This window comes from Pyrus communis, chromosome 17 (assembly GCF_963583255.1).
Source record: "Pyrus communis chromosome 17, drPyrComm1.1, whole genome shotgun sequence".
NCBI classification, from domain to species: domain Eukaryota; kingdom Viridiplantae; phylum Streptophyta; class Magnoliopsida; order Rosales; family Rosaceae; genus Pyrus; species Pyrus communis.
In genome coordinates, this window is record NC_084819.1 from 20,162,579 (window position 1) to 20,187,566 (window position 24,988).

The following is a 24,988-nucleotide window of genomic DNA, read 5'->3' on the forward strand; positions in this document are numbered from 1 at the left end:
TTAAGGAACTCAAACATTTAACCTGCGTTTTATATTGTTTTTGAACATTAAGTCTACACTTCAGTGAATTTACAAAAAATTTATTATGCTCTAGTATACGATACACCGAAACATACTAGATTCACCTACACAAGTGCCTGCCATAATATATAAATTAGGCTAATTAGCAAATGAAACAAGGTGGCATTATTTTCTTTCATTTGGGGCTTGGGGCTTGGGTTTTGGTTTTGAACTACAAAAATACTCAATCGACAATACAACTGCATGTCTGCATGACATAATTTTTCTGCTTGGGAATGGGACCTATCGGAATGCTCCAGAGAGAGGGGCCCGTACTGCCAGTGGTCACTGGTCTGTGAGCAAAAGACTTAAAACGTTGTCGTTTGGTGTCTTGTTATTGATAAAATGTCTCTCTCCGAGTCGGAGAGGGTCCCATCGTCACCTTGGTGAGGATTCGCAGACAAATGATCCTCTGCCGCACATCAATATCACACGTGATGGGTTTGTCCGCACCCTATCCTAGCCTCACCCCCTAGGGCAAGAAACAGTAACCTGCTGACATGGTCAGGGGGCCACCTCATCCAACGGCTGACAATCTCAGATGCTAATTAAGCCTTCAGATTCAATTCTTTAAAGAATCAAAATCAAAAGTCAACAAAATCAACTCTGTTCCCACTCCTCCTCCACGTTTGACTTTGTACAGTTTTAAGCATAGGGTAACTACAAACATGTTGAAGGAGGTTTGACCCAAACCAAAATTGTTACCTACCATTTTCATCGGACTTTTATAACACGGAAACGGTGTATTTGTATCATAAAAGTTATATATTTGAATAACGCAAGTTAGATTACGTATTAGTCTTCTTAAAATAAGTCTTATAAAATGTAACTACACGTCATGCATAAGTTAGGTTGTGCATTTAGTCTTCTTAAAGTAAGTCTTACAAAATGTAACTACGCATCTTCTGCGCTTTGATGGTTTTAGCTCTATGTAGTAGACTGTAAAAGTTAGAATTCATTAAAGGGAATAATTTTCACACACATTTTTTCTTTATGCACATTTATGTTTTTTCTGTATTTATATTTCCGTTCAAATAAAACAGAAGAGAATGAAAAAGAATGTACATAAATTATTTTTCTTCGTCAAATAAAAAAAAAAAAAAAAAAAGAGTCTCTGTGGGGTTGGGCATTTTTACAACAATTGTATATCACAAATCCATGGAGTATGGATCGAGCTCTAAGCCTTTGCCAGCACGAGATCAGTCGAAATGCTGAAGTCCAAAATCATCTTGTTAAACCAAAACCATCTTGTTAAAGGCATCTAGTCCTTTTGCATGGGAATGGGCCTAAAACATCGTTGCAGCCACATTGCATGATACAAGCATTGTTTTGTTCTCTTGTTTTCTTCAGAGGAAGGGATTTGAATTCCAAAACTTTTTTAAAATCGAAAAGAAACATTATTATACCGAGTTTAATGTTGCACATATGGCATTTAGATTATTCAATGACTACAAGGAATTTGAACTGTCCCTGAAGAAAGTTGAGGTTTTAATACTAGATCAAATACCAGAAACAATGTGAGTACGAGATTTCGATCTCAAAACTAATTAGCAAAGTGAAGAAAGGAGAGCGACTTGTGATCAAACACCTTATAAGCCATTTTTTCTTTAATAACTTTCTGATATGGGACACTTCTTTGCATCCTCAGACCGACTGTAGTCTCTATACCAAAAACAATATGTCATGGCCTCGCTTTCTGTTGACACAACTTCTTTATACCAAGTGATGTGGTCCTTTGTGTTACTTCTAGATGAATATGGCATTCCAATCACCCTGTCGTCACTGCTTCAATGTCCTAATTCATTAATTATATATTATATATCAATTAACAGTAGTTTGTAAATTCATTTTCTCCGCCAGTACTGCTGCCACCCAACATGGATGCACGTCAACGTAAATTGCTAAATGGTCAACTGCACAGCAGAGGCTCATATACATGGTAGCTCGTTTTCGGTATGACTGCCTAATTAGGATAACTTTCATATCGAATAATACTAACATAAGGTTGAGCGAGACTAAAATCTATCGAGTCTCATACTTTCGTGAAGACTGCTTTATAGATGATGTGGCATATATGCAAGTTTTTCCCCGCATACAGGGCAACTTCCAACTCGACAACAAAACCCTCGTCGTGGCTACCCGAAAGGTCCTCAAAATTTGGAGGTTTCATGCAGTAAAAATGGTGCCAGTTGCACATCACGAGTCACAAAATAAAGTTAAGAGGGGTTGATCTGTGTACATTGTTCATGAGAAAAGGCATTGCTTCCTTCACGAGCTACCATTGCAGGATATATAAAAAGAGGTTACGTTACATGAGAAAAGGCATTGCTTCCTCCCTCTTTTTTAATTTGGTGGGGAAGTATGGATGAATACTGCTATTTATGCATCCTATATACCTGCAAAAACCGTGACCATTTTAATTGTGCCAAAAAATGAATTTGTAGCAACAAGAATTACAACTTTTTGGGGCGTTTTTGTTTTTTGTGAACCTATATTTTTGGGTTTTAGCTCTAAAGATAAACAGTAAGGCATGAAATGAACAACCTAACGCGTCAGCTTTTTATTAAAATCTTTAAATGCAAAACGAAAGAATGCAGGCAGATAACCAGTGTAGGAGTAACTATTATTAAAAATTGTATGAGGATGTGCCAACCGGCAACCATCAAGAACCAAAGCATTTGATGTATGATAAGTGCGGGTGATAGACGAGAGTTGGCTAGGGTTTTTCGTGACTGTTGCACTCAAGCTCGATTTTTGTAGCTCACATATTTACTCACAAGAAATGAAATTCGAAGGAATGAGTATAATTTTTATTTATGTGTTTACTACTAACCAAATGAATGAAAATGAGTGGGTCTCATATGTTTTTGGTTTGTCATATCTTAAAAATGAAGGTAGCCTCAATGTTTAGAATGTTGATATATGTGAAAATATTGATATGCAAATATCAATGGATATATTGATATCAATATCGGTTGATCAACTCATTTGAATTTAGCTGAAACTAGAGAAAATTTTCTCAAAAAAATTCGAAATCTGCAATAGATTCCGGCAAAAATTCTCTAGTGAATCAGTAAATATCGTCGATATTCACTTATTTTCCTATATCTTGCTGATATAGGGTGAATTTTGCATTTCACCCTCTTTCCATATCAATCCTTGATTTTTCGGATATCTCAACAGGAATATCGACAATTTCGTAGATATTTTAAACCCTGAGTATCCTGTTAACAATGAGAGAGTTGTTTATCTCATAGTCATTCATTCTCATCCCTCATTTGTTCTAATACTCATACAATGTAAGTAAATGTGCCCATTCAGTAGCTCAAAATAATACCTCTCAAATTTTTTTTTATAACACAAAATTGCACAAATTACAACAAAAATCCTTTTTTTTTTTTTTTTTTTTGAACAAGCAATATTATCTACATTAAGGGGGTGGGAGAGGCTAGCAATAATGTGGTTCAAACTTGCCCTTGGTAAGAATCAAACTTAAAACCTCTCATTTACAGGTGAAGAAGAATATCATTAGACCGTGCATATCAAACCGTAACCAACCATAACCAATCCTTTCTCGCCAAGCTTTATAAAGCTTTAATAGAGAATAGAGAGTAAGGGGGACATTCGCTTCATTAGAAAATCGACCCATACTCTCTTTCTTCTCTTGCAAAGCCCTGAGAAAGTAACTGGCGTTAGATTAGTACGGTTCTCCTGCTGCTGATTTGGCCCCACGCTGATTTGGGAGCTCCTTCTTTAATCTAGGATTCAAAATAATAAAACAAAAAAAAAACCAAGCGGCTAGCACCTTGTATAGGTTGTGCGGAGCTTGAAGAAGTGAGCTCCTTTCAGAGAAAGCAATTGCTGGCTAGCTAGTATTTTTCAGCTGACTGTTACATTAGTTGTGGCGCGCCTTTCCTCGTTCTCTCATTTCGGAAACCTGGAAATGACAGCACCAGGAAAGTGAACCATACGCAAAAATTATCATGATGATGTCTTAATGTAGCAAATCCGTCTGCAATCATACATCAGCTTGTCATCACATATGTCGAAATCAGCTACTGAAAGAGAAGTTGATGCATATGTAATTATGTATAGATGAACATGAGTCAAAAGAACTCAAGGTCGGTCAAATCCGACGATGTTGGGTCTCCAAATTTACCGGAATTATTATACAAGTCAATTCATGAACGTGCTCGCCGCACGTCGACCGGAGGTTGGACATTTTGAGGGGTATTTAATCATTTGGGGATTAGGAGGCGCTGAATGCCATGATTCGTGATTGGTTGGTGCGGATCGAATGGGCGACGAGAGATGGTTTGGGCCCCACGCTGCTTCACTTGGTCGGCCTTCTTGCACCGCACATATATGCCACGTCAGCACACGAACAAAGTTATTGGAGGAAACCTAACGAAATGACTACATTTATTTCGACGTTCTAAGATAGAGACTACATTTATTAATTTTCATTATTAGGGACCAAATTGAAGAGTTTTAGCTAAAAAACTTCACTTTATCTTTTAGCATAATTTTTTCGAATAAAAAGGAAAATGATTGACATGAAACGAGTTTACAGTCGTTGTTACATTTTTGTTTAGTAATGGAATGTTATGTATAATTTTTTCTTTTTTACATTACGGATCGAAATGTCATATGACAATGCATTCATTTCATACAAGTTGCTCTTTTGAAAATATTGTCTGATTATGTTATGGTATGATGTTTGCATGAAAGAAATTTGCAAATTTTCCAACAGAAAGGAATTTGCAGTAAGTGGGTTCACATGAAAGTTTGCTCGTGATTGCCATAACTACGCCTAAAAATAAGTTGAATTGTTTATCGAGTATGGATAATTGGTAATGGTTATGGATAAGTTGATTTGCTAAGTGATAATTTAATAAGAAATTTCTACTCTTTTCCAATACAAACAATATTTGAGGACGGGTAATGCTAAAGAGACTAAATTTGTAGATAAAATTTTGTAAACTAAATAATATGGAAGTTGATGATTGGATATGACATAAGTATTGATAAATGTGCTCGTTTCTATTGGTGACACATTATTGAGTTTGTAAATTTTGTGTACAAATTTATTCTCCCTAATACTATTCTTTAAGGGCTCGATATTGGTATTTGGAACTCGATAGTAATAGTGAATGTTCTTTACTAACTTAATTACAAACTTATTGTAAAACCTTTATATTTGACTATCTTCTTGACATGTAAGATGATATTTCTTATTAGTGACGCATCATTTGATTACAAATTTTGTCTACCTAGTATTATCCTAATGATTAACATTTCTGTATGCGTTGAATTGTGATTCCCTTATTAATGTTTTAGTCAAAATGCTGCTCTAACAATCTTGCCTTGAAACAGTTTAAATCTTTTCTTAGCATGTTGCTAGCCAAAGTCGTAGCTTGCAATCTGCTAAACGATCTTACTGCCCGGTAATATAGGCACGTGTGAGTGATAAAACATGTCTTATTCGAAGTAATGAGTTGAACATTATTCTTTGAATATTAGTAAAATTTATTTTTAACAAGACGATATTGTATACTACTCTAACATATGAGAAAGACGGATTGGGAACCTCGTTAGATGCTTTTTTGGGGATCCCGGCGATCCCATGATCGTGGCATTTTATCGTTCATCGTGCGGTCAGAAATCATTTGAAATTTAAAATTAAATATAACTAGTACCTAACAAAATCTGACTGCATAATATACAATTAACGGTTATGATCACGAGATATTCAGAAAAATGATCCGACGATGATCCTTTTCCGAGAACGACTATCCCAACTCACATCTCAACAGGTCAAAATAACAATCTCGACTAATTAACTCGATTCACATCCGCAACATTTATTTATAATTTCTTAATAATCCAAGAAAAATAAGTAGAATAAAGTCTCCAAACTCCAAAGTCTAAAATATTTAATAAAGCTGTGTGACAAAATGAGGGGCCCATGTTCATCCTCCCAGCTGGACCTGGATCCTCTCTGAGGCAAACTCTCGGGATCCTGCTGAGCGAGAAACACGGACCGTTGAATTTCGATCAAACGGCTACAAACAAGGGGGTCCCTCTTAAATTTATAATAATTGTAGCCGTTGGATCGAAATTCAACGGCCCGTATTTATCGCTCAGCAGGATCCCGAGGTTTTGCCTCGGAGAGGATCCAGTTCCCTCCTTCCGAGCCTCCCCTCTCATCACAAGCCCTCCTATCTGGTTTCTGTATGGAAGCCTTCTCCTCCCCACCCCCTTTGTTTGTTAGTGTCTCCTCCTCCTCCTAGTGCCACATAGAGGATAAAATTTTTAATATGTCTGGAGCACAGCTTGTAACACTAGTTATCATAATACAAGTGATTAGATATTTTGAAGAAAAACTTTAACCATTTGAGTATAATTTAAACCGAATCGTGCCGACACACTGAAAAATTTATCTGTGTAAAGTTGCTTTCTATCACTTCTCTCGTTTTCACACACCAAACAAATTACAGTGAAAAAATTACTATTAATTTTCTTGTTTAACACTTAATCTAAATTTTTTTTTTTCAAGAGAACAACTTGTACAAAATGAATACATTATTATTGTGATATTTGTTTGTCAATGACACACAATGTTATGTAGAATAAAAGTTATAGTAAATAAATATATACTCATGTCAGAAGAGATTCTCTCAAAGTATGATTTTTCAAGAGAACAACTTGTACAAAATGAATGCATTATTACTGTGATGTTTTTTTGTCAATGACACACAATGTTATGTAGAATAAACGTTATAGTTAATAAATGTATACTCGTGTCAGAAGATATTCTTTTGAAGTAGGACTCTATATAGACTTTTTGACACCTTATAATTTAACGCTAATTTTTATGCTAACATTATAAAATATTACGAGAAAAACATGAGTGGTTAGACAGCAATTTAGCAATGCAATGCAATCAATCTCTCTCTCTCTAAGAAGTTGACAGTTTGTCTGTCGAGAAGTTGGAGAGTAAAAACCCAAATGGGCGGATGGGGGAAAGAACTACTGCAACTTCCTCTGCAGCTTCTACTTCTTCTTCTTCTTCTTCTTCCTTTTCTGCTCCCTGCTCCACTGGTCCTGTGACGACGTCGTTTTCATCTCTTACTCCCCTGCCGCCACCCGAAATGTCTCCTCCCTCACCTGCATTGTGATCTCTTCGATCCAACTCTCTCACTCTACTTTCAGGTCCTCCAAATCTCTCCCTTTCTCTCTCTTTCTCCTCTTCTCTATCTCTAGCTAAATTCTCTGACTTTTCTTTTTCTTTGACATCAAAGTGCAAATTTTGACTTGGGTTTTTAGTTTTGAGTTGCATTTTCCATTTTCTGTGAAGCAATTTGCTTAATTTTTATCACTTTTACTCGGTTTTTTTCCTTTCTCTGAACTTAGTTTTTACTGTGTATATTACATTGTTTGGTTGCTGAGAAAATGTGAGAAAGCTAGAGAAATTATATTATGCTATTCATGGTTTTTCTTACTGTTGGGATCTGGTTTTGAGCATTAATTCACCATTTGGCTGAGCTAATTTGATAATTTGGACACAAAGTTCAAATTTTTTCTTCTTTTTGGTAAAATATTTATGTAATTTCAGCTGCTTTTTACCGCATTTGATTTTCAACATTAAAGAACCGGGCATTCATCTAAAAAGAAAGCAGAATTCGGGTTGTCGACTTGAATTTTGTACTGAAAGTAGTTGAAAGGGTAACTATTGCTGACCACATTTTGCTTTCAAGGGCTTATCAATTTTCTTGAGTGAAAAATAAGGTATTGTTTTTCTATTGCGTTTACTTTGTTTGTTTCTCAAGAAAAATAGAACTGCAATTTTCCGAGCTATGCAAATCTTGACTAACTTCACATATGGTGGAGCTTTCCCTTGCTGCCGAAATGCTACGTTTGATTCGTGTCAAAGTACATTCCAAGAATAAAAAGGAATTGGTTTCGCTATTGTGAATGTATATGAGATTAAAACCATTTTGTTCTTCATTCGGTGAAAATTTTTTAGTCTAAAACATGGAGCAATATGAAGTTCTTGAGCAAATTGGGAAGGGGGCTTTTGGTTCCGCGCTTCTTGTCAGGCATAAGCATGAAAAGAAGAAGTAAGACTGGATTTTACTTTTCCTTTTTCTTTACCTCTATCCATTTTTACTTTCATGGGAACATGAGCTGGTCCACTGTTACTTATTGTATGGTGATGCGAATTTTGGGGCAGAGTTAATGTTGCTTCTTTGATATATTAAGGTACGTGTTGAAAAAGATTCGCCTTGCCCGCCAGACTGAGAGATCACGGAGATCTGCACACCAGGAGGTTAGTATTCTTTGTTAATATTTTGTCTCAAGGAACTAAACTAAACACATTACTTGTGTGTGCAGCTAATCTTCCATTTCTTTTCGGGCTTCAATTGATAATCTTCCATATACAATAAATCTCATTCATTTTCTAGACGACTTTATGGAAAGAAAAAAATGGAGTTTGCTGCAGGCTTTATTATGTATATTGGATACCTCCAGATTGACAACTTTCCTCGTTTGTGTAGATGGAGCTCATTTCCAAATTCAAAAATCCATTTATTGTGGAGTACAAAGATTCTTGGGTGGAAAAGGTACATTTGACCACAACTGTATCTAGTGTCTTTGTGCTCGGTGGTGCACTTTTCCTTTTCTTCTGTATGCGATATATTGCTGCATTTGTTTATTAATTCCCGGTTGGATACATTGGAGTTATGGTAGCCTAGCTAGTTGATATGGCCTAAACTTGGTTCATACCCCTTGTTTTCAGGGTTGCTATGTGTGCATTATTATAGGTTATTGTGCAGGCGGAGACATGTAAGTTTTGTATCATGCTAAAATTCTTATATTTATATATGTGTAATGTGTATATTCATTTGCTTTGACTTGAAGGCTTGCATATCATTTGCCAGTCACTCATTCTGTGTTTCTGTGTGATTCAGGGCAGAAGCTATAAAAAAGGCCAATGGTCTACTTTTCCCTGAAGAGGTTTGAAGTTACTTCAATTCTTGTTTTTCTCCTTGTTTTCTCCTCCTGCAAAATTGTTCTTTTTTTTCTTCTTAAAAACACATTCCTGTCACATAGTCACTTTTATGCATTACGTAACGATAAGTTTGCCTCCTATCATCTAATATGGAAATCAACTTTTTTCAGAAGCTCTGTAAGTGGCTTGTCCAGCTTCTGATGGCGCTCGACTACTTGCACAGGAATCATATTCTTCATCGTGATGTCAAGGTTACTGACATTTTTCATCCTGTGCACTCTGGAAAGATGGGTGTTGCTATCTTCTTTCAAATTCCCTGAAGCTAATTTGTACTAATAGTGGTCCATGGTTGTTACAGTGTTCTAATATATTCTTGACAAAGGATCAAGACATACGCCTTGGTAAGTGATCCTATTATCTTCTACAGTTCTCCATAAGCGGAGTGTAATTTTTCTGAACAATTGATAAACGTTGGAGCAGGTGACTTTGGACTTGCCAAAAAGTTGACTTCAGATGATCTTGCCTCTTCTGTAAGTAACTGTGGTCCTTTTCTGAAGTTCATATTCACAGCATCTTCAAGCTATCTATATTAAGAATCATTATCTCTTGATTAAGGTTGTCGGAACTCCTAGCTATATGTGTCCTGAGCTTCTTGCTGATATACCTTATGGTTCAAAATCAGATATTTGGTCCTTAGGTAAGCACTGAATATGTGTGAATTTTTTGTCATCGATTATTGTTCTTCTTTAGCTGCAATATGTATGGTACTGAACATATCTGATCCAGGATGCTGCATCTATGAAATGGCTTCTCATAGGGCCGCCTTTAAAGCGTTTGTAAGTTTTGTATTTCTCATATTTCAGATATCTAGAGATGCATTGCTTTACCTCCTTTGTGTGTGTTTCCTTAATCAGTTTCTTTTTAAAGAAAATGTTTTATATTCCTCTGCATTTATAAATTGTTTCCTTTTTCTCTTGCAAGCTATTTTTTTCCTTATGTATTTCTTTTCTGTTTCTTTAACAGGATATACAAGCACTGATTAACAAAATTAACAGGTCCATAGTGGCTCCCCTTCCCACAAAGTACACTGGTGCATTGTGAGTCCTTATCTGGTTTTTCGTTTGGCTTTGGTGGTTATTCAATGTCCATTGCACGTTTAGCTGCCTTCCTTACTGCATAAGATCATTACAAATTTGTGCAACATTTTGAATTGTGCAAGGATAAGATCAAGTGACAAAACTAACGGATGCTTTAATAGCCCGAATTTCTTTTACCTCGTGTTTCTAGGCGGATGTGTTTAAGTTGCCTCTCATAAGTGAATATTACTCATCTAATCACTTTCCGTATTTCTATTTTCAGCCGAACACTTATTAAAAGCATGCTTCGGAAAAACCCAGAACTCAGGCCTAGTGTACGTATACTTCTCCTCTGCTTCAGTCTGGTTTATTTGATTGAAAATCATTTTGTAATTTCCGCTTATGAATTCGAAAGCATTGTATTCAAAACATTTTGAATACGTATTATCAATTCCGTGTTGCCTGGTATGACTGGTTTTATACAATCTATATAAAAAGCACATCTTTCGGGTTAGTCCGATTCCTGTAGAATCAGATTTCCTCGGAATTGTGACAATTCACATCTTTCGAACTTTTCATCTCATTTGAAGTGTTTCTATTGTGACAGGCTGCCGAGCTGCTTGCTCACCCAGTCCTTCAGCCTCATGTTCACAAGGTTCATCTCAAACTCAATAACCCCAGACATGGAACTTTAGCGGTCAACTGGCCTGACACCGGTTACTTGAAGAAAACAAGATTTTCAGAGCCAGAAGATGTTCCTTTCTCCACTCCCCATTACCAGGAGAAGCGGCATACATTCAGCAATGATAGGACTTTAAATCCTAGCATATCTGGAGGTGAGCAAGATTCCTTAAGCTCTACCCAAGAAATGCATGGCAGGCCAAATTATCTGAATCGAGAATTGGCAGGAGATTCTGTTGGTGGCACTGGCACCTATAGAAAAGCAGCCATACGCAAGCAACCAGTTGCTTCCAAAACTTCAAATATCGTCAACAGTCGAGTTACTCAAGGAAAAACTACTGCCACTCCCAAGAGATTTATGGAGCCAAAGAATCGTGCATCGGTAAGATATTTCTCTCTCTCTCGCTCTCTCTCAAACAAAAAGTACAAGTTTATCTCAAACAAACTTTAGCTGCATAAAAGCACTAGCTATACTTTTGCAAAATATTTTAGTTTCTAAACGGCTAGTTTTTTGCTAGTCTAATAGTTTGAGTTTATAAAATTCATCTTTCCAGCTTCCTGTTTCACGCACTCCGCTGAAGACAGTGAGTACAACTCGCAGAGCATCATTGCCATTAGCAAGAGCTGCAACTCAACAGTCCCCTTTCTGGCCCAATGTTGGTGTTCTTCACTGTATTAAATCTCCCGATGTTTCTGTCAATTCCCCTCGAATTGACAGGATAGCTGAATTCCCATTAGCCTCATATGAAGAACAATTATACGAAGAACAGTTTCTGCGTATCCATAGAACCTCATCACCCTCTGTGCAAGGCTCGTCTGGTTCCCCACACTATGGTGACCGTTCAATGATGAAAGACAAATGCACGGTTCAGACAAACGACAGAGCGTCTCGCAAACTTAGTTTCACCGGTGCATGGCAGGGAATAGAACCTGGCATGTTCAAAGCTGCACCAGACAATCAAAGTGATGGCTTTTCGGATCAAAATGCAACTGCTGGAGCATCGAGCCAGACCTCATCAAACACACGCCGCCGGCAGTTTGACACTTCATCATTCCAGCAAAGGGCTGAAGCTTTAGAAGGGCTACTCGAATTCAGTGCAAGATTGCTTCAGAACGAACGATATGACGAGCTTGGGGTGTTGCTGAAGCCTTTTGGGCCAGGGAAGGTCTCTCCTAGGGAAACTGCTATTTGGTTGACTAAGAGCATCAAGCAAAATACTGTCAACCAGGATGATCAATTCCAATGAGCGTTAGCAACATGTATTATATTTCCAACTCGAATAATTTTTGTAGTTACGAGTTTCCGATTATCATTCTTCTCAAGAGGAATTAGGCTCCTAGGTAGATCCTTATTTTGCAGGTTATGATCTCAGAAGAGGAATTGGTTATCACCATGAATTCAACTTAGTTTGCAAATTGTAATGGATTAATCATTAATATTCTCTCTCTCTCTCTCTCTCTCTCTCTCTCTCTCTCTCTCTCTCTCTCTCAAGAAATGGTTCGAAATTTTTCAAATGATGGTATTTGATACAATTTTTGTCCTCAAATGGCACTGAACTTCATGAACAAGTACAATTAGTTATTAGTATCTTTCATAAGAAAGTTCTTTTGAGTAGTGCAAATGCATGCTACGAAAATTCTAGAGTACATCAATGTGCTACGAAAACTCAAGTTCTTTTGAGTAGTACAATTAGTTATTAGTATCTTTCATATTTTAAAACGTTTACATTTTGATATACATTGATGTGTAGGACTCTGCATGCTCTATATCAGTCTGGAAGAGCTCTTCAGCATCCCTTTCTGTTACTACAAATTCACATGAGGCTGCAAATCAAATATTCAACAAATTAGACAAATACGAAAAATGCAGAAATCAACAATAAAAACCTGCAGAGCTCAGGCCATTAGGATAAAGTTTTACCTCATATGCAGCAAGAGATTCTTGATAGTAAGAATGGACAGTACTCGAGCTAACGGAAGCATGCTTGTTGTCCTCGGACAATCTTCTTGATCTGTAGAGCTTAACAAACCAGGGATCATGGCTTTTCTGACCGTTGGGTCTGAACTGCGTAGATGAACGTTTCAGCACTTGATCCTGCATCGCAACTAGTGTTGCATCGACTTCCGTTTGCTTGCTTCTATTCTTCAAGCTTCCTTCAGGCCTCTGCTTTGGTTCACTCTGTGACCTAGCTTTCGCCTTGGAAGATTTCGTGTTGGTCATGTAATTTGGCTTGAATGCGAAGTCCTCGTAGTCTGTGTCATCTTGGGGTTGATGAGCGAAAGAGTGTCTTCTTGGTTTTGGTTTGGATGCAGCAGGATAATTCCGGGGACTATTTACTGTTGCAAAAGAGGATTCCTCGTAGTGATGCCGGTTTGAGATGGAATGACGATCAGAATAGACTGTTGAATAGCCATGCTCAAACCTCCCTACAGATTGTGAATGATTAAGGTGTCCACTCGTGCTTTTCGCAACTCGTTGAACATCATTCGTGTTCAAAACTATTGACTTCTGCATAAACAAGACCACATTGTAAGCATGGTACATTTTTTGAACCACGATCACTTCATGTTTGGTTGTTATCAGAAAATGCTTTCTTGAGGAGCTCAGATTTCGAAACCCGAGTGTTTGTATCAGGCTGAATTGGGTTTCTGATGCAATATTCACTCGGGTTTCGTAAGCTAAGATAAATCAAAACAAAAACTAGTGAATAGGAAACATTTCGGATTGAATGAGGAGACTTACCCTATGAACTCCACTGTACTGAGGGTGGCCTCTCCGAATGATCAGCTGCTTTTTATTAGCTATCTGTGCTTCTTCCACCATCTGAATTCGCTTAAACCGCGCTCTAACCTGGATCGCCATCAATGCCTGCATCTGCATTATCGTAGCAGTTGTTTGTTTCCTCACAATGTGACCTCTTATGAGTGCTTGCAACTTCACCAAACCCTTCAAGGCATGTAAAGCCTTCCTTGCCTGAAAACAACATAAGCAATATGACTACCAAGATAAATAGATTTCAAGTTAAGAATCTTATGTTGGAAAATATTAGTATTTTAGGTTTGTTTTGTTGTTTGGTTTTGTTGTGGGTTTAGGCTTTCGAGTCAATAATATTTGCCATAGTTTGTTCGTATGTTTGTTAGCGTACTCTCTGATGTTCAACTTCTTATAACATGTTTACTAATATGTTATTGCATGCGGAAGAATTGAATTGACGAGGAGTCAGAATCGGAACTCCCATTCAAGATGCTAACTAAATCATCTAGAATCGGATTATGAATGATACTGAAAATAATCGTTTAAGGATTCGTGAACATGTCATAGAGTTTTGGATGGAAATTTGTACCAGATGCGAACGGAAGGCAGCTTGAATCCTTGTGGCAGCAGCATTTTCGACATCTCTTGGTGCCACGGCATGATTCTTCCGAACTTTCAGTGACAACTTAGAGATGTCAATTGAATCAACAGATCTTGTAACCCTGTGGGAAGCCTCTTTGCCTGCCAACTTTCCAAAGCTCCACCTTCTCTTCACTTTCGGCGTCCCTGGCCAGTTCACCGACGGCCTGGCAGAAGTGGTAGATGAAGACTCATTCGAAACCTTAGTTTTCGGAGCATCGTTAATCTTTTTTTCTTGCTTTCCAACCAAGAAATTTATGATCCATCTGCTTGCCTTCCCCATCTTCAACTGTCACTAAACGTTTATAACACCACAGGAAAAATGTAGTGTTACACTTTATACGTAGGAGTATTTATGTACATATACATATACATACATATATATATATATATGTATGTATGATGATCTTACTTGTGTAAATAAAATATGATTAAGATTAGTTGACTGTGTGGATGGTTGGTATATTAAAAACAACCGTCAACAGTCTGCATGGCTTTTTCTCAAAGTGCTTTTCCGGAATGGTCATCTTTTTGCTGAATATTTAATCACTTTGGCCAGCAGAGGCTTCTCTGAGAAAGCCATTTGCCACCCTTATATGGATAGGCAAAGATTCTTAATTTCCTCCCTTGTTAAAGTAATAAAAATGTCAACTGCTTAGAATTTGGTTTTTTTGGAGGAGGCTGCATCAAGTCAAGGCATCAATGGACTTATTAATCCCTTATTTCCTCTAACCAATCACATTTTTATAAACTTCAAAATTTGGAACTCAAGAAAATGATAACTACACGGCTTTTCTCTCCCTCACATCTATGTTTAATCATGTCTGTTGTTTTCATTTGATTTATTCAAGCCAACAACTAAAAATAAAAAAGATACGAGGGACATGTATGTAAGAGGAAAAAATTGGTGTGTGATACCATTTCACTTCAATATTTCACGGGTCCTTTATTAGTTCATGATTTTTCAGATCTTCTAAGGGCCCGTTCTGAGATTTGTTTGACAACCAAAAACACTTATGACTCGTTTGACAGTTTAAAAGTTAGAAGTATCTTAGGGTTATAGAAGCACTTTCTAAAGAAGCACATGTCAAATACTTCTTCAAGGAGCACTTCCAAGTTCTTCTGCAAGAAACACCATGATTTTTATTAAAAAAAAACGAGCATAAGTGCTTCTTACAAAAGCAATCTCAACGAGTCCTAAATCCCATCAGGCTGTCATCGCCATCAGGGCCGTCGTTGATTGCTGACCGAACCGGCCATTGCAGCATTGCTAACATAACACCTTACACAATCTTAAAAGACTTGGAACTTGCACAGAAAGTTTCTTATGCGTTCAATATAGATCATGAAACCATGCAAATATGTAAAACTCAACAATTTAGGTCAAAATACTAAACTTATCCGACATTGAATTTCCGAAAGCATTCAAACAGATTATTGCTAATAACCAAAACCGAAGCACTAGAACTAATTCCGCAATACTATTTCATCGCTTCCTCACCAACACGCTGACTTCGTGAATTCAAATACTAGCTCTCTTCCGACTTCATTAAGTGCTGGTTGTCTGATAACAAACGATCTCCTACCTCGCAAGCATAACGCCATCTACATAAGAAACATGAAATCATATCAAACGCGAAAAAAGAAGGAAAACCGGCAAAACTAAGCAAGCAGAGGCACGGAGCCTAGTGAATGCCGCATGGCTTTTCTTTCTACAGGTTAAGTCTCAAGCTTATTTAAAAAATGCAGATTGTTTTGGTGCACGTGAGAGGTAAACTATTTCAAAGCTAGATTCGCAACTTATCAATCAAATCTCCGAAAAGAAGTTATCATCCAAGAAGTGAAAGGAAAAAAATTTAGCAGGGAAGTAAACTATTAGGAGCCAAAAGAAAAAAAAAATCAACCTCCAGTTATCTGAGCTTCTCCTTCGCACTGCTCTTTCTTGCAGCTTCCTTAACCTTCTCAATATAACCTTCAATTGGAGGAGTCAGAGTTGCCATGAACCGGTTTACTGGGAACGGGGTAAGATCTGGAACCAATGCTGCTGCTTTTAAATGTTCAGGCAATGCCTCAATCGCCTCCTTCTTCAACCGCAACAGTGTGGACTCTGCTGCCTGCCTTGCACGGTGACGCCTCATCAAGACCCTGCTATACTCCTTTGCAAGCTTTCTACCGTCTTCAACAGTCAGGTTATATTTTGGTATCTTCTCCACATCAACCAAACCTAGTGATATCAAATCCAAACCAGGTGTTCCAATAATTGTTGGTTTTTCTGGGATTCCCAATTTTCCCTTATCTTTCTTCAGCATCTCAATCTCACGCTGTCGCTCTTTGCTAATCAGTCCCATCTTCTCTCGCTTTATTTCACGTTTTCTTTGTACTGGTGGTAACCACCTAACCGGCGTCGGGGCATTTAAGCACGAATCATATAACTTTTCCGCTGGACTTATGTGACCTCCTCCACCTTTAGCAGCAGGAGCTGCAGAACCCCTTTTCACAGTTATCTTTGACCGCTTCAGTGGTCCCGCAGCTTTTGTCTTTGATTTACCCTTTGCCGTCCCACTTACAGAGCATCTCTGAAGGAAGTTATGGCCTGAAGAAGACTCAATGAAAGACGTCACAGGTTTAATCTTTAAGATTCGTATCATTTTCTGAAACCCACTAAGCTCCTCAGCAGGATACAGTGGAAGTCTTGCTTCTACAATTAACTTAAATTGCCTGTCACTATGGTAAACAAAGAAACAGATGCAGATTATCAAAGGGCGAAAGAACATTATTCACACATTTCACCTCATCCAACCGCCCAAATGAAAAATCAGCAGTACACACAAAAAAGAAGTACCATCATTACTCAACTCAACTAAGTTCAATTCCCAAATCGAAAGAAGAAACTAAGCTTTCACTTGAACATTATTTTGCCCCGAATACAACACTAGTATACTCCAACTCATAAGATACAGAAAGATCTTACTTCGGATTCAAACTTTCAATGGATAGCCCCATAACGTAACATTCCAAAAATTTGCGTTTGTTACAAAACACAAAGCAATTAGTTTTACAAGTTTTACAAAACCCATTTCTTGTTTCTAAAGACTAAAATTTGACAGTATTGTGCTCAAACTTTACAACTTCAACAGCCAAATAAAAATATTCGGGATCAAATTTAAGCAGAACTCGAACTAGGGAAACATCTACAATTAAACTACTTCTACAAGCTGAAATTCCTCCAAAACTTAAAAAAAAAAAAAAACCATCCAAAGATTCACACTTTGTTATTTTGCTTCTAATTCCCAATTTTTAAAACCTAATTAATAATCACAGGCTAAAATTGCATCTTCAAAAGGGAGAAGAACAACAAAAAACCCTAATCTTTCTTTGTAAAAAGCATACAGAATTACACATTCAATAAACCCAGAAAAAGTTAAAACAGCAACCCAGAAATTCAATGAAACTAAAACAATCTGTAACTAAAATTACAGGAAATAAATCTTCAAAAAAACCAAAAAAATTGATCTTTTCCACCATCAGAACAAAACCTTTGATCCATTCAAACTACATATTAAAATCAAATATACGAAGAAAAGGGGGGAGAGAGAGAGAGAGAGAGGACGTACCTGGTTGCTCGATTGAATCAGCCGTGTTGCGCCGGACTGAGGAGTGAGAGGAGGAGAGAGAAGAAAAGGGTTCGAAGGTTTAAGCGAATGATGAGAAATGATAAACGGGTGTTGGGCTTACGGGTTAGAGTATGGGTGGGTTCAATTCGGCTTGGCCTGCTTAGGTAGGATGATCTTCTCCAAATAGGCCTCACATATGGGCCCAAAAGTAGGTGGAGCACAAAACTAGAAAACTAAGTTTTTGTTTCTCAAGGTTTAATCCGTTAATTAATAGGTATATTTGCAAGTACTTCTAAAATTGCTAAAAGCGGTTTTTACCAACTTAAAACACTTAGTATTACGATTTAGTGATATTTTCCTTCACTTGTAAGTGACATGTTTTAAGTACGATTATTGTAAAAAGCGAATTTGAATCATATTATTAATATTTCATTGTGAGACTCAGTTCATCCTGAATAATATTGTTTGTTTAAAAAAAAAAAATACTTAAGAATACGTTTGGAAATAAAACTTAAAAAGATCTTGTTCGTCTTAAAAAAAAAATGTAATTAAACGACTTTTAACAAAAAAAAAAAAAAAAAAAAAAAAAACTCTTATAAACAAAAATGCTTCCAAACGAAACACATTAATTTGATCCAAATTGGAAATTAGTTGCCACAAGTTGAAGAGATCTTGCATATAACTGGATAATATTACTTTATATTTACATCTCTTGTCCCATTAGAATTACCACTACTTAGTTTTCAATTCGCCTATGATCATCAAATAAATGTGAATAAATATGAATGGATATATATATATATATATCAGTATCTCAAAAATTACCACTGCTTAGCTTTCAATTCGCCTATGACCAGTTACATCTCTAATAAAACGATTTTTCGTATCAATATCTTTCGTTACGATATAAAAAATAGATATAAATGGATATATATCAGTTACAAATAAGAATCTCTCCGCTTATTCAGAACAGTTGTCCGTTAATCAATTAGCATAAGCATGCTTAGTGAATTAAAAAAAAACATGAACTTTAATAATGAGCAATTTAATTATGTGGTTTGGTCTATAATTTATGAGTGCTTGACTTTATTTCATCAACTTTCCTCTTCTCACAGGAAACAAGTACCTGTATATTCTTCGACAAAATAATATTTTTACATCTAATGTAGGATCATGCGAGTTCAAATCTTCTACGCTCAAAATTTTTTGTGACCTTTCTGTACTCTATTAAGTAAGATTTAAATGAATGATCAGATGTCAACAAATGAGATAAGTTGTAGAGAGACCACAGAGAATTTTTGGTGCAGAAGATTTAGGATTTAGGCCAGGCATCATTAAACTATTTTTTAACTAACTATATATTATGGTTTTAAGAACTCAAAGGATATTAATAATTAACGTGGCTATTAGCTCTTCACCCACGCCAAATAAAAATAAATAGTTATTCAAACGTGGTACATAGTACATAGTTGAAAGAGGGACAATAAACTTGCAGTTTAAGTGATTAAAAGTATATATTTTGTACTATAAATTTTGAGTTTGAATTCTTTTTACTTAAAAGAGAGATGAAGATTTTCAAGACGATTTTTTATTGGGGCAAATGAGATATGACAACAGGGATGTTGGAAAATTACTTATTCACAACGATGTCGTTTTGAGTCTCCTCGCTTCACCGTCCAGTTCCGCTTGTTAATTTAACTTTCGATTTCATCGTCTTTCATTGTTTTCCTCTAACTATACCTATAGCCTTAAAAAAGCACTTCCAACTGTTTTTTCAATATCAATTAGATTTTTAATAAAAATTTCACCGTGCTTCTAATAAATCCTTTTAACAAAAGCCCTTGCCAAATGGAACGCATTAAGTTGGTCTAAATTAATTAATTGGAAATTAATGAACTAGCAAACTAGCTATCGCCTGTTGGAAAGAGATTAATAACCAGATTTATCGTTTTCTATATTCATACATCACCAACTACCCAAAAGAACCTCTCTAGTTGATAAGAACAAGTGTCAATTCAATTAATTAGCATAATCCCATGCTTATTGAATTCAGAAACGTAAACTCTACTAGTGATGTGGTTTGGTTTATAATATAATATGTAAAACATCCGCCGAATAATTCAAATCAAAGCAATTGGAAGTTGGACTCGGGCCTATAATTTATGAGAGTTTGACTTACAATTTCGTCATCCATTTGTTGTTCTCTTCTATATTCTTAGGATTAAGCCAACCATGTTAGACAAAATAATATATCTCCAAGTGACGCGAGGATCATGCATGACTGCATGTAACTTAACTTCATTAAACTATATTTTTCGAAAAGATTTAATATTGACAATGGTTTTGTAACAACTCAAGGATATGAATTTAGCTATTTCATGTTCAACCACCCCAAATATTAATTTAACTCGAGGATATTAACTTGACCTAACATCTCACGACGCAAGCTGATTGTATTCGTATTACACCATGTCATGCTCTTTAACTTGGTCAAATAAAAAGGGAATTGCTATTAGCATTCCAAAAATCTCATTCTACACTCCAAATTTTCTATATTAGGAAAGAAAAATACATTTGTGTGGAGTGTAAAATGAGATTTTTAGTGTGCCAATAACACTTCTCAATAAAAATAGTATCGCACAAATGGTTTTAGGCACAATTATATTTGTGTCTTGTTTCTATATTTCACATTAAAAAAAGAAGAAGAAGAAATTCATGCACATTTTCAACCTTTGTGCGTGCAAAATTTTTCAAGCATGAGAAAACTAATACAACAACAACAAAGCTTTATTTCACATATTAGCTTTATGAATCTGAAAACGCCACTACGAAAGATTTTTTTAAAGTTTTTTTTTCTCCATAAGTATACATCTTAACCCCGATAAGTGGCCATGGGGAAAAGTGCGAACCATAGCTCGCTAAAGAAAAAATTAAAGGTCCTAGATTCGATACTTTGTAAGTTGTGGATCAATGAAATTCTCAACTAACCTCCGCTGAATCTAAAAATAATGAATAATCGTGATTCGTCACCAGTTATTCACTTTTCAAAGGGGAAAAAAAAAAAAAAAAAAAAAGTACACATAATACATCTTTGTCCATATGTTGACATCTGCCTTTTGTTTTGGCTTAAACCTTTGGAAAATGCCTTACTCGGTTTCTTTCTTCTATGGTTTGTGGCCATTATTTAATTAAGAGACGGCTTAATGATAATGAAGGGGAGAGGTTGACTCTGGGGGAGCTCAAAACAACTTCTTTCCACGTGTCACTCCTCTAGAATTACAACTGCCCCTTTTGAATTTTGCACACCGTGTTGAATTTAGTACAAGTCTATTGGAACTCTACAAAAGGGAAAAAAAAAACTTTAATCAAGTTTAGTTAATATAACTTTTAGCAAAATATGATTGTGTTGTACAAGGATACATCTGCCACTAAACTACAATCCTGAGTTATAAATATAATATAATTTTGCGGTACAACTATTAACGGATTCTAAATTTGATTGGCATCAAAGTGAATCAAAATCTCATAATTATTAAAAATTTATATAACTTGTTGTGAAACAACTACATATCAACGTTTTGAATTTGATTGACACCCATTTAGATTAACATCTTTAATTACATAAAATTCTTGTAATTTATTGATTTTATGATACAACTAAAAATCGACAGGCCTTGAATTCGATTGGCACCCATTCGAATCAACGTCTCATGATTACCGTACTCTACGGTTTTTTGTTGTCATCAAATGGTAGGATTTGAAAGGTGATTATATCCATAAACAGATATATCCATAAACAGATTAAAACCTGAATGATTCTTTGTGCCGGTAGGATCTAGTATGTGTTGACTTTGGCAAACCCTAGGTAAACCCAAAGAAAAATCCGATTTTATTGAAAATAATTTAACGTGGCAATTGGCAACTACACCCCACTCTTCACGTTTTATTTTTTATTTTTTATTTTAATATTATGGAACCTTCTTCCAGTCGACAAACTAGGCCGCCATCGGAAACTTCTCTTCCACTTTGACAACTTCTCAAATTTTCAGTCTTAATCAATTATTAATTAAGCTCATAAGCCTGTTGATTTAATACATAAATAATCCTTATAATTTTCTTTGTTTGGGTTCTAAGAAATCTTCGACACCCTTCAAACTTTATCTATATAGAGAGAACCTAGCATCATTAGAAACACCAAGCCCCTTCACATCTTCACATAAACCTCCCTCCCTCCCTCCCTCCCTCCCTCTCCCGCCATCTCTCTCTCTCTCTCTCTCTCTCTCTATTTGAAAAACTGATACAAATGGCTTTCTCTAAGTCCATAGCCTTTTTAGCTGTGCTTCTGGTAGCGCTGCCCATCGCTGCTTTCGCGGACTGGCCGTATAACTTAGCTCCTACTATTGCCGGTAAGCACTTCATTTTATCTCCGAAACAGAATTTTTTTCAAACTTTGTCTGTAACTCACTATAGGCTCGACAAACAAAGAGAAGAAGTTTATGAACGACAGATATAGTCTCTTTATATATAGGAGAAATTAGGTTCTCATCCTTCCTTTTACTACTCCATTGATTAAAATCCTATTCATTTTCAATTTTTGATCAAAGTCCTTGGGTATTAATAACATCATTAATTATTTCAATAATAAAATATGTTTTTATTTCTAAATATATTCATTTAATGTTAAAAATGTTACAATTAGTATATTTGCACTTATGACTAAATTTTTTATCATATATTTGTAGTTTTAGTTTGTACCTGTTTTTAATTGTAATTATTTTTTAATTTATACCAATTTTCTTTTCAGTTTTAATTTGTACCCATATATTAATTTCTTTTTGTGCCCATATTTTTTAAAGTTTATTTGTATTTGTACCCATATATATATATATATATATATTTTTTTTTTAATTTTATTTGCACTTTTTATTTTTGCTAAATGTACCCATGCTAATTATATGTACCCATTCATGTAAAACTTTTTAATCTTAAAATGTACTCATTCTTAAATATACCAATTTGTTATATGTAAAATGTACAATTTTTTTTATATAAAATCTATTCAATTTTTTCTAATCCATTTTTAAATTTATATGGGTACATTCTTTTTTCATGGATTTTAAAATGTATCCATGTCAAGTTTAATCGAAGAAATTTAGTAATGTTATTAAGCCTAGTATCTCTTTTTTTTTTTTTTTTTTTTTTTTTTGTGATTTTGAAGAATGTACCCATGTTTTGATACAATTAATTTTTTGGTTAATTTTGATGACTGTACCCATGTTTATATACACACACAATAGTATATTTTTATTTTAATATTTTTAATCCCACAAGTTATGGTTTTTTTATTTAAAATCTCATTTATATAAACAACTAAAATTTCTAATTTTTAATTTAAAAAAATATAGTAACGTACATAGAAATAAATTATCACATTAATTTTAAGGACCTTGATCAAAAATTAAAAATCAACAAGGTTTCAATCAAAGAATATTCATAACTAAGAACTGCATCTAAAGTCTCCCTTATATATTTATATGTTGGTTTCTTTCTTCTTACGCATCTTCTTCTTGTTACAGCTCAAATATGTGATCAAGTTGAGTGTGGAAAGGGAACATGCAAGTTTGATATAAACGAACCATTAGGTTTCACTTGCGAGTGCGACCCTAACTGGAAGCGAACGCGTGATGGTGACGATGATATGAAGTTTCTCCCCTGTGTCATCCCCAACTGTAAGCTCTAATTCTCTCCCTTTCGAATAAAACTTGAGGAGCGAGATTCCGTTTTGCAGGATGTCACTTAGGATCGATTCTAATTTTTCGTCTTTCGCAGGCACACTGAACTACAACTGCCAGCCCGCTCCACCTCCAGTTCCTCAGAAAGAAGCCCCTCGCAATTTGTCAGCCTTTGATCGTAATTACCACTAAGCCAGCTCAATTATCTCATCCATTAATTCGCATAATTAAATTAATCACTTGGTTATTGTTACTAATAACTCAAAATTTTGGGGTTTAAACAGCTTGTTACTGGGCTTACTGCGGAGAAGGTAACTGCGTAAGGAACAGTACATACCATTACACCCCCATATGTGAATGCAAATCCGGCGCCTCTAATCTTCTCAATGTCACATTATTCCCCTGCTACAATCAATGTATGAACTCTAACTAATTACTTGTTTTAATTCTGGTTTAAAACATAATTAACAAACTTTCGAGAAGCTGGAACAAGTGACAGGAACTCTATTTTTTTTGTAATCTTTCAGGCACGCTTCAGAGTGACTGTGCGAGCCTCGGAATTAAGGTTGCAAACGCAAGTTCCTCCCCTACTGGCTCTGTGAATAACAGTAGTCAAGGTGAGACTGAAATTTGTTTGTTCTTTTTGGGTTATCAAATTTTGAACTTAATCTTAAGGCAAACTAATTAAAAGCTCGTTCCATAACCATGTCATTTTTAGATTAAATTTTTAATTAATTTGCTTGACAATAAAGATCAAGACTTGGTCAAGGGGCTTGAGGTTTCAAAAGTTTACATCTCTTCGTAATTAACTATGAAAATAAAGCGTAAAATCTACAACTCAGTCATGTTGAGCACACAAATAACACAATATGTTGACCTTTTTGTTTTTTCCTTTTTTCCTCTCGTTTTCCAGCTACGTCGTTTTTGCCCGGAAAGTTCCAGTTGATGGCCGTAGCGATGGTGTCTGTGGGTCTGATTCTGAGGAAGTAGGGTGCAAGAAACCGCCACGGCCGAGATTGTGCATTACATTTGTTCTTGTTTAATCATACTATAGTTTCACTCGCTTCACATTCATTTTTTTGTTGTAACATTACTTTGATGTTTCCCCAGTTCATCAGTTTGTATAAAGTCAGTTTGTGTAAATAAATCGACGCAAGGTCATAGCCCGATGACTGTTATATATTGCACTTGTATTCAGATTTTTATGAACCATCCATATGTTGACATCTTTCCTTTTGTTTTGGCCTAAACCTTTGGAAAATGCCTTCCTCGGTTTCTATTTTTTTTTTTTTTAAATCCTAAAAAGTAAATTTCATTAATCCGAAATAAGGTTACAGGCTAACACCGAGTGGTGAAATCGACCAAAATAACACCGCACAAAAGTACCAAACCTGCAACCAAATGCACATCAAGAG

The 24,988-nt window shown here is 35.8% G+C and overlaps 4 protein-coding genes across 5 annotated transcripts; 2 read left to right on the plus strand and 2 right to left on the minus strand.

Annotated features, from left to right (window-relative positions):
- The first annotated feature begins 7,041 nt into the window (after nt 1–7,041).
- LOC137722948 (serine/threonine-protein kinase Nek3-like) lies at nt 7,042–12,270 on the plus strand. Of its 2 annotated transcripts, XM_068462082.1 has the most exons (15): nt 7,042–8,183; nt 8,326–8,392; nt 8,622–8,687; nt 8,864–8,910; nt 9,036–9,081; nt 9,247–9,327; nt 9,435–9,477; nt 9,557–9,606; nt 9,692–9,773; nt 9,863–9,912; nt 10,100–10,173; nt 10,436–10,487; nt 10,760–10,988; nt 11,061–11,215; nt 11,388–12,270. In XM_068462082.1, exons 1-15 carry the CDS (start codon nt 8,098–8,100, stop codon nt 12,078–12,080), a joined length of 1,821 nt encoding a protein of 606 aa, XP_068318183.1. In that variant the 5' UTR covers nt 7,042–8,097; the 3' UTR covers nt 12,081–12,270. The 2 variants fall into 2 exon arrangements, with proteins under 2 accessions (XP_068318183.1, XP_068318182.1); XM_068462081.1 differs by having other exon boundaries at nt 10,760–11,215.
- A 286-nt stretch (nt 12,271–12,556) lies between these two features.
- On the minus strand, nt 12,557–14,510 carry LOC137722200 (protein IQ-DOMAIN 19-like). The gene is made up of 4 exons (XM_068461164.1): nt 14,178–14,510; nt 13,577–13,807; nt 12,721–13,342; nt 12,557–12,657 (listed from the first exon to the last, which is right to left on the minus strand). The coding sequence occupies exons 1-4, from the start codon at nt 14,508–14,510 to the stop codon at nt 12,557–12,559; spliced, it is 1,287 nt and encodes a 428-aa protein (XP_068317265.1).
- A 1,026-nt stretch (nt 14,511–15,536) lies between these two features.
- LOC137723145 (uncharacterized) lies at nt 15,537–17,895 on the minus strand. The gene is made up of 3 exons (XM_068462316.1): nt 17,842–17,895; nt 16,132–16,951; nt 15,537–15,832 (listed from the first exon to the last, which is right to left on the minus strand). The coding sequence occupies exon 2, from the start codon at nt 16,873–16,875 to the stop codon at nt 16,138–16,140; it is 738 nt and encodes a 245-aa protein (XP_068318417.1). The 5' UTR covers nt 16,876–16,951; nt 17,842–17,895; the 3' UTR covers nt 15,537–15,832; nt 16,132–16,137.
- A 4,189-nt stretch (nt 17,896–22,084) lies between these two features.
- LOC137723698 (uncharacterized) lies at nt 22,085–24,835 on the plus strand. Its single transcript, XM_068462890.1, has 6 exons — nt 22,085–22,247; nt 23,418–23,570; nt 23,671–23,751; nt 23,858–23,989; nt 24,101–24,190; nt 24,487–24,835. Exons 1-6 carry the CDS (start codon nt 22,145–22,147, stop codon nt 24,561–24,563), a joined length of 636 nt encoding a protein of 211 aa, XP_068318991.1. The 5' UTR covers nt 22,085–22,144; the 3' UTR covers nt 24,564–24,835.
- The last annotated feature ends 153 nt before the right edge of the window (nt 24,836–24,988 follow it).

Excerpts from the sequence above, each read along its gene's own strand:
- LOC137722948 (XM_068462081.1), top strand. The coding sequence starts at position 8,098 with ATGGAGCAATATGAAGTTCTTGAGCAAATTGGGAAGGGGGCTTTTGGT. Across the intron at positions 8,688-8,863 it reads AAGATTCTTGGGTGGAAAAG|GGTTGCTATGTGTGCATTAT; the intron begins GTACATTTGACC and ends CCTTGTTTTCAG. Across the intron at positions 9,082-9,246 it reads GTCTACTTTTCCCTGAAGAG|AAGCTCTGTAAGTGGCTTGT; the intron begins GTTTGAAGTTAC and ends AACTTTTTTCAG.
- LOC137722200 (XM_068461164.1), bottom strand. The coding sequence starts at position 14,510 with ATGGGGAAGGCAAGCAGATGGATCATAAATTTCTTGGTTGGAAAGCAA. Across the intron at positions 13,808-14,177 it reads CTGCCTTCCGTTCGCATCTG|GCAAGGAAGGCTTTACATGC; the intron begins GTACAAATTTCC and ends TGTTGTTTTCAG. Across the intron at positions 13,343-13,576 it reads AGTACAGTGGAGTTCATAGG|AAGTCAATAGTTTTGAACAC; the intron begins GTAAGTCTCCTC and ends TTGTTTATGCAG.
- LOC137723145 (XM_068462316.1), bottom strand. The coding sequence starts at position 16,875 with ATGATACGAATCTTAAAGATTAAACCTGTGACGTCTTTCATTGAGTCT.
- LOC137723698 (XM_068462890.1), top strand. The coding sequence starts at position 22,145 with ATGGCTTTCTCTAAGTCCATAGCCTTTTTAGCTGTGCTTCTGGTAGCG. Across the intron at positions 22,248-23,417 it reads CTTAGCTCCTACTATTGCCG|CTCAAATATGTGATCAAGTT; the intron begins GTAAGCACTTCA and ends TTCTTGTTACAG. Across the intron at positions 23,990-24,100 it reads ATTCCCCTGCTACAATCAAT|GCACGCTTCAGAGTGACTGT; the intron begins GTATGAACTCTA and ends GTAATCTTTCAG.